Genomic DNA, 8629 nt, shown 5'->3' on the forward strand with positions numbered 1-8629 from the left:
GAGGGGGAATGGCTTCAAACTGGAAGAGGGCAGGTTTAGATTAAACATGAGGCAGAAGTTTTTCCCTGTGAGGGTGGTGAGGCACTGGCACAGGTTGCCCAGAGAGGTTGGTGAGGCCCCATCCCTGGAGGTGTTGAAGGCCAGGCTGGAGGTGGCCTTGGGCAACCTGGGCTGGTGGGAGGTGGCCCTGTCTATGGCAGGGGGGGGGAACTGGATGATCTTCAAGGTCCCTTCCAACCCAAACCATTCTATTATTCTATGTTCACCTGGCTCACTGGGGCTGCTGCGCCCGCTCCACCTCCTCCTGCAAATCACTTTCTCAAGCTGTTGACAACCATTTTCTGACGGCGTTTCTCCACCTGAACTTTTCTTTAGTTGATGCTCACGTGTTGCACGGGTCTGGAGGAGGGTTGAGGCTTTCAGAGCGTGTTGCTGGACAGGTTATAGCAGGCACGTGGTGAGGATGAACTGTGTTGGGAGTTTGGAGATGGCAACATCACTTGGATGGTAGAAAACGGAGGATTTCACTTATGGTGTGCCAGCGCTTTGGGTGTTGCCTCTCTGAGGACCTCAGGCCCTTCTGGTGACATGGCAAAAGGCACTGGCTGAGGCTGCTCCTCTGTCTGATTGTCTCATTCATGTTTGTCTTCCCTGAGCTGGAAGCACGGGGTCAAAACCAACCACCGTGAACCCTTTGCTGTGGTTGGGACAGCACCAGTCCTTCCCACTCTGTGGGGGTGTCTGTCCAGGAGAAACCTGTGGCAGCCCATGGTGTCTGCACTCAGTCGGCCCCAAGAAGCTGTGGCTGCCCCATCCCTGGAGGTGTTCAAGGCCAGGTTGGACGGGGCTTGGAGCAACCTGGGCTGGGGGGAGGTGGCCCTGCCCAGGGCAGGGGGTTGGAACTCAATCTTCAAGGTCACTTCCAACCCAAACCATTCTATGATTCTCATGATGAGGGGACTGGAGCATCTCTCTGCTGAGGAAAGGCTGAGGGACTTGGGGCTGTTCAGTCTGGAGAAGAGAAGACTGAGGGGGATCTCCCCATCGCTGATCAGGCCTTCAAGGGAGGTGCCGGGGGATGGGGACAGTCTGTTTCCAGTGGTGCCCAGTGAGAGGACAAGAGGGACCGGGCACAAAGGTGACCATGGGCAGTTCCATCTCCACCTGAGGAGGGCCTTCTCTGCTGTGAGGGCGGCAGAGCAGTGGCAGAGGCTGCCCAGAGAGGTGGGGGAGTCTCCCCCTCTGGAGCCATCCCAAACCCGCCTGGACGCCGTCCTGTGCCACTGCTGGAGGTGCCCCTGCTCTGGCGGGGGGTGGGATGGGGGAGCTCCAGAGGGCCCTTCCAGCCCCCACCAGTCTGGGATGCTGTCATCATCGCGTGTAGAACAGACTGACAAAAATAATTGCACAAGCGAGCGGGTAGAGGCTGAGGACCTGCAGGATTGCCCGGGGTATCCCGGGGGGGTTATTTCTTGGCTGATTGTCCACAGAATTTGGTCTCGTCCCCCCCCAGCTCACTGCGCACTTAATAGGAATGTGTTTAATCTCTGCAGATATTTTCCCTCTGCCGAAGGTGACAGGGTGAGGTATCTCGGTGAAGCTGTGCTGTTGTTGCTGCCGTGATGATTTTGGTTGCTTAGTGAAAATATTAAGCTGCTTGCTTGTCTTCTACCTCTCCTGCAGTGTATAACTGGACGGTTGACGAGGTGGTTCAGTGGCTCATTACCTACGTAGAGCTGCCGCAGTACGAAGAGACCTTCAGAAAGCTGCAGCTGAGTGGCCATGCCATGCCCAGGTCAGTGCCCACCGCATTGTCTTGCGTTCCTCTGGGACACGTGGCAGGGAGAAAAAGCAGATCTGAGGTGGCTCATAACATCCTGTGCGATTCCTCGGCGTGCGCAGCGCTGGGGCTAATTCCTCTTCCACCTGCGTTGCGTTGGGAGACTCCGGCTGTGCCGTGGTCCTCTCTGCAGGGAGGGAGCGAGCCCTGGGCAAGCGTGGGTCTGATGCGGGCGGGAGGAGAGGCTGCCGTCCACATTGTGGGGTCGTAAACGCTGTCCTCGCTGGTTTGTGTGCTGGACTTCGCCTGCCTCCACCTGAAGCTACGTATTCAGAGCTGAAACGCTGACCTGGCACTGGGCAGACTGGGCTGCGTGCTGGATCTGCCACAGCCCGCCGTCGTAACCCAGCCCGGTCACGGAGCTTCTCCATCATCTCCCACCGTCCTCAGCCAAGGAGCATCCCCGCTTCCCGGGGGGCTTCCGAGCTCCCAGTTCAAGGGTTACTGGTTCTGTATCTCTGCACTCCCCAGCACTGGTATGTGCTGGTGTTAATTCATGGCCCTTAATGCTCTGGCAAAGGAACCTTGTGTTCTTCAAGAGAAGTACATGCCTGAGTTGGCCTAAACTCGTCACAGGTTTGAAAAACCTCAGGGCAGCTTTTTGGGTAAAAAAGCTGAACAAGGAGCTGTAAACTGAGTGGGAAGGAGGGATTAACTGGGAATAAAATAAGGTTTTCAAGGCAGCGCTCGGTGCACCCACATTTCTTCCAAGTGAGAAGTATGGTCTTGCGGTCTATGAAATGAGATGTCACGGGCTAACAATACAGGGCTGGTTAAAAAAAAAAAACCAAAAACTAGTGATTGGTAGGACACCAAAAGATCAGTTTGGTTAGGAAAACAGTAATTTAGGTTGTCGGGATTAATGACATAGGAGGGGCCTTGGTTTGTCCTTCTCTCCGAGTAAAGCCGAAGGCACTGCTGCTCAGCTCTTCCATAGAGATATCCCCTATCAGAGGTGGCCGTATTTGAGGGATTTCTTTTGTCCCGGTTGCCTAAGCAGGCAGCTTTTGGGTCCTGCTCATTGCAGTTCTCCTCCTGTAGCCTCCATGTTAGTAACTTTCGGTCAGTTATTAATCCAGATGGATATGAGTATACCTACTTCTTTTCTTTATTTTAATTTATTATATTTTTTTTTCCAGGCTAGCAGTGAACAACGTTACCATGATGGGAAGTGTCCTGAAAATGACAGATCGAAGCCACAGGCAGAAGCTGCAGCTGAAAGCTCTGGACACGGTGCTCTTTGGGCCTCCGCTCTGTAAGTAACAGCAACGCAAAGCCCTTTCTTTGGCTGTTAATCGAGAGGATCTGTGTCTGCCGAGCGTTGAACAGCAAAGGCAGATCTGCCTGAACCAGACTTTGCCCTGCGCGGCGTCACCTCCGTAAATTGTCCCTGCTGCAGTTCCCCTGAGATAGGCTTTGCGGCAGCAGCCCCGGAGCCCGGAGGCGAGCTGCCCGCTGCCTTGTGCTGCCGCCTCCCAGGGGCCGCTCGCGGGGCTGGCGACCCGCTGTCCTGCTGGCACCTCCCGCGTCCCTCGGGTAGAACCCTCCCGTCCTTCCCGCCGGTGTGGGGTTCGCCGCTGCCCCGGCGGGGAGGCGGCGCCGCACATTTGGGATGGATGAGAACCAGGGACTGGGTTCCTTTGATGCTGATTATAGGCATCAAAGGTTGGCGCGGATCTGGAAGCCCTTTGATGCTTATCTCCGGGGTGCTCCTTTTGCATTCGTTCCAGTCTGGCTCACGTCTACTGCCTCTTCATTAAAGGTACTTTTGTCTTTCTCCCTCTTACTCACGTCTTTCTCATGAGCTTCAGGTGGTTTTGTGAAGCCAACAGCAACCTTGCACGGTCAGGGCCTGTTTCTGCTCGGCACTGCGCAGGCGAGAAGGATTTTTCAGGCAGAGTGTGTTCGAGCCCTCCTAGGCAGCGCTCCTCTTCCCCTTTTAGTTGTCGTGTGTCCCCTCTGCGGGAGGCTTCAAACGAAGGCGAAGGGGTACCTGCTTGTCGGGGTGCGAATGCAAGAGCCTGGCCGCAGATTCTGGCTGAGGAGCAGCTGGGGTTGCGGGCAGCCGGAGGTGTGCACCGCCGAAAATACCACTTTGTGCTTCCCCTGTTCTTTACGTGGCTTTTTTTTAAAGCATCTGCTACTGTCCATGGCTGGAACAGCAGGTAGGATGCACCTTGATTCTGCGGGACATGGATGTGCGAACGGTCTAATGGAGAAGTTCAGGTTTTTTGGCCTTTTTTCCAGTCTTCCCCCTCCGGGCTGCCCAGCGCTCGGCCAGTGGGAAGTGATGAGGCACTTCCATTATTTCTTCAATTCTTATTTTAAAAAGTCCAGCTGTTAGCGCAGTCTTTTCTTGTTCCCAATCTGTGTCCACATTCCTGAGAAAAGGTGCGGTGAGGCAGATCCTGGGAAAACCGGCTGCGCGGAGGGACGCGAGCGAGATTTATGAGGCTTGGCAGAGACGTAACTGCGTGAGTTAGAAGTACAGTCAGCCAGTTTTGCTTCCAGTTATTATGTCAAGCATGTATTCACTCAGGCACAGTTTGCTTTGATATTTGTACTTGCCCTGTGTCACAAGCGAAGTTTTCTGGTGGGTCGGTGGCATTGCCGGGGGCGGTGGGGACGCGGTGGGCGAGTGCCATCACTCGCGTCCTGGTGGGTACCACTGCTCGCCCGGCAGAGGCTGAAGCCCCGGAGCCGCCCGGCAGAGGAGGGGGAATTTTTCAGGCAGTTCTCAGATGCGCTGTAAATGGCAAAGTAAATTACTCGTAATGGGTGGAGATTAATGGCCGTGCTCCGTGCTGGAGGCATTGCCTTTCGGCGCAGCTCTCCTGGCACGGGAACACGGTCCTGCTCCGGTCAGGCAGATGAAAGCGTGCAGCGAACCGTTCCGATCGGGTTCTTTCAGATCGGTTTGTTAGTTACAGATTTTGTGGTCTGCCCGCGTATCGGGTACGTGAACGGAGGAAATGCCCTGTGCATTTTTTAGCAGCAGTAGAGACCCAACACTTCTTGGAAGGTGCTGTTTGCAGTTTTCTGGTTAACTGAATGGATTTGTCTCCAGTTCGTACTGCGGCGTGCAGTGAGAAGTTGTTTGTCTCAAACGGATTCCTTAAGGAACGGATTGCGAAACAGCCGTTTTCAGCAGCCATTGGCAATCGGCAGTTTCGGGAAGTACGCGGTGACCTTTTAAGCTGCAGAAGCAGCGCTCGTGCAGGGATGGATTGAGTGGTTTCAGCTACGTTCCTGTTGTGGTTCTTTTCCGATGGTCAGCGGAAGTGGTCTCCTGTCATCTGCTGTTGAGAGAGGGAACCCGCCGGCAGTGGGGGCTGGCTCACAGGTGCAGGGTTTCAAGGGTTTGTCTTCTCTCTTGGCGCTACTTTCTATTCGCCACAAGTATAAAACCATTGAAATAAGCTCAGCCTAGGCTGGAGCCCCATGGCTGCTTCCTGCAGACCCGTAAAACCAGAGCCATCTCGGTGGTGGTGGGGAGCAAAGCACCCCTTCCAAGGTACGGTTCCGCATGAAGCTGGATGAAGCTTTTCCCCATCCCGGGGCTAAAGATCTCGTTCTCTGACGGCTCCCGTTGTTTTCTGCGGAGGTTTCAGGTGGTTGAGTGGGCACCTGGCCTGTTCCCGTGCTGATCCGCGGGCTCCTGTTGCCCCACGAGGTTGGATGTCCCATGCCAGGCTCCCGACGTGCCATCTCCTTCCGCAGACAGGTCTGCCCGCTTGCAGGGTTGCAGCTCTGTAATTAACGCAAGCGAGAAGGAGTATGGTGAAATTATAATGTAAGGAAGATGAAGCGATTGCTGCTTCTGCCCCATTGGTGTCCTGTTCCTGTGGGTCAGGGGTTTATCCAGCACAAAGTACCACAGCTTCAGGTGAAACAGGAGAGGGGAATTTAAGGTAACAAGTGGTAAAATTCAAAACAATAGATATTTTTGGTGAAAAGTGAATTTAAATTTTTATTCCTTCTATCTCTCTCAAGTGATGGAGACTGAGACATAACGTCTCCTCACGGGAGGTTCAGGGCACCGCTTGTGGTACCGTTTGGGGTTAACAGACAGAGAAGATGCTGTGCACTGAATTACCCGTCCTGGTGCCTTCTCCCGGCCCCCTCCCCAAAGGCCATCCAAGTGGGACCCGTACGTCACCTGTGGGATTTCAGGAGAGGTTTCCGTAGCTCCGCTTCCCAGGACGGAGGTCCACCAGACGTAATGTGTTTCACGGCAAGGCACAACCCATGGCCAAGCCGCTGCCCCAGCAGTGCGTGCCCCGGGCTCTGCCGGGGGTCCTGCGCGGCCCCGGGGAGCGCTGCACCCCTCGGCCTCCCCCCGGGACCTGCCGGGCACCCTGACACCCGTTGCCCTGGGTCTGGGGCACCCCAGTGCCCCCCATGCCCGCCCCGGCTGTCCGCGGGGGTTGCACAGCGCCGTGGGACGGGGTCTCCGCTGTTCCCCAGCCCCTCTCGTTTGTGGTCGTCGTTAGCTGTCGTCCTGAGCGTTACCCCTTGTCATCTCCTGTGAGGAGAGGCTGAGGGAGTTGGGGCTGTTCAGCCTGGAGAAGAGAAGGCTCCGGGGAGACCTTATTGCCGCCTTCCAGTGCCTAAAGGGGCTCCAGGAGAGCTGGGGGGGGACTTTTTACTGGGGCATGGAGTGACAGGACGAGGGGGAATGGCTTCAAACTGGAAGAGGGCAGGTTTAGATTAAACACGAGGAAGAAGTTTTTCCCTGTGAGGGTGGTGAGGCACTGGCACAGGTTGCCCAGAGAGGTTGTTGAGGCCCCATCCCTGGAGGTGTTCAAGGCCAGGCTGGAGGTGGCCTTGGGCAACCTGGGCTGGGGGGAGGTGTCCCTGCCCATGGCAGGGGGTTGGAACTCGATGATCTTCAAGGTCCTTTCCAACCTAAACTATTCTGTGATTCTATCATGTATTGAATGTCCGTGTGTGGGTTAACAGAAGCACAGGGAGCGGGTGCCTGGAAAAGGAGGTGTTTCCCAGGCAGGAGATGGCACTTGTTGCAGGTTTCTGAACGAACTGTCCTTTTTTTGCTTTTCATTAAGCGTTGATTCCTCGGTGCCCACTCCCCAGGGTGGGTGAAGCCACGTTTCCTTCCGTAGAGCTTCCAATATAGCCCGTTTATTTCCCTTTACTATAATTAAAAGAGTATTTGACAAGTACTTTGAGATCCGCTGAATCATTATTTGTTTAAAGCAGTAGAATTTCTTAACCAAATACCAGGTTAATTTATCGCTGTGAGATTTACCATCCACTTTAAATATTTACAGTTGACTGGATTGTGTTTAGATAACCTGCACCGAGACAGAAACGCAGCTCTGTCCCATTAATAGACCTCAGAGGGTCCGTTAGCGTTACGGTGTGGCTTTCTCGGTGCGTGTGCCGGCAGCGCCTGCTGCGTTGGTGGGGGGTTTGCTTTGGTTTGGGGGTTCCTTGAGGAGCAGGAGCTCTGAGCCTGGAGAGCCAAGGAGGGGGGTGACAGAGGAACCTGGCTGGTGCGACGGCGTCCCGCTGCCGGTGCAATCAGCACACGTATAGGAGTCACTTTATGTAATTGTTTTGTGGGTCTGCTAGCAATGAAACAGCGTGAAGTGGTGCCTCTGCCACCGCCGTGCCCGGCGTTTCTCTCCTGCCCCGGCTCGTGGCTGAAACCGACGGCTGCTGCGCGAGGGAGGCGGTGTCACTGAGCCACTGATTCACCTGGGGAAACTAAAAACATCAGTAAATATTATTTTGCCCCGAGAAGCTGTGGCTGCCCCATCCCTGGAGGTGTTCAAGGCCAGGTTGGACGGGGCTTGGGGCAACCTGGGCTGGGGGGAGGTGGCCCTGCCTGGGACAGGGGGGGGCACTGGGTGGGCTTTAGTTGTCCCTTCCAACCCAAACCATTCTGTGATTCCATGATTCTATGTGTGTTTTTTTCTGATGTTTCAACTTGAATGTAAATGACCGGTATAGAATTTACCGAGTATGTAGATTGTCTCCAGTTTAGCAGTGCTTAGGTAAGTTGCTGTAAAACTGTTGACTTTCTCATAATCCATCCCGGCTCTATTACCAAAGTAAAACTTTGTGAAACTTTTTGTTTAAAAATTGAGGCTTTGAATTTGAGTCTTTCATGATGGGGCTCTTTTGCTTAAGAAACCTGAGGTTACTGTTAAGTTTCCCTATTGTACAGCTTTTTACGGCGCTGCTTTAAAACATAAAACAAGGCAGCGCTGCAAACCTGACGTGACATTAATGATCTTGCGGTCAGTGCATAACACCTGCTGTCTTTGGCAAAATTGCATCCGTTCTTCCTTCTTTCCCCCAAAAAGAAAAGAGAAGAGGCATAGAAATGGGTTTTCCCTGGCGTACATTGCTTTTTCCTGCAGCTTTTTCAAGGTTTGCCCGGTGGCGGCTGCCGGTGCTGGGAGCGAAGGGGTGAAGCGGCGCGGGAGCAGCGGAGCAGAAGAGGCCACACGCGAGGAGGGAGAACAGGCTGTGCCAGCCCGTCTGCGGGCGAGGGAGAAATTGCAGCGTGATTTAAGTTGCAATAAACCGGAGGCAAACAATCCCAGCCTCGGCTGTGAAACCTCCGCTGCAGAGCCTCGCCGCGCAGTTGGCCTCTGTCGCAGGGCGTTCGATAGAGGGCAGATAGCTGAAGTAACTCGAAGTTCTGGTACAACAAGTTAAAAAGCAGCAAGAAAATTGAGGGTAGAAAGATTATCTTGTGTTGCCTTGGCGATGCGCCACCCCGAAGGGTCACCCCACCGGCAGCCGCAGGAGCAGGAG

The 8629-nt window shown here is 54.5% G+C and overlaps 1 protein-coding gene across 1 annotated transcript in view; it reads left to right on the forward strand.

Annotated features, from left to right (window-relative positions):
- Positions 1-8629, forward strand: part of STIM1 (stromal interaction molecule 1) — a 63273-nt gene that overhangs the window by 24339 nt on the left and 30305 nt on the right. The window contains exons 5-6 of the mRNA XM_009890839.1: positions 1684-1795; positions 2980-3095. Of these exons, the coding sequence (XP_009889141.1) occupies positions 1684-1795; positions 2980-3095 (228 nt within the window). The remainder of the gene's footprint in view (positions 1-1683; positions 1796-2979; positions 3096-8629) is intronic.

Source organism: Charadrius vociferus, unplaced genomic scaffold (genome assembly GCF_000708025.1).
Source record: "Charadrius vociferus isolate BGI_N301 unplaced genomic scaffold, ASM70802v2 scaffold138, whole genome shotgun sequence".
NCBI lineage: Eukaryota > Metazoa > Chordata > Aves > Charadriiformes > Charadriidae > Charadrius > Charadrius vociferus.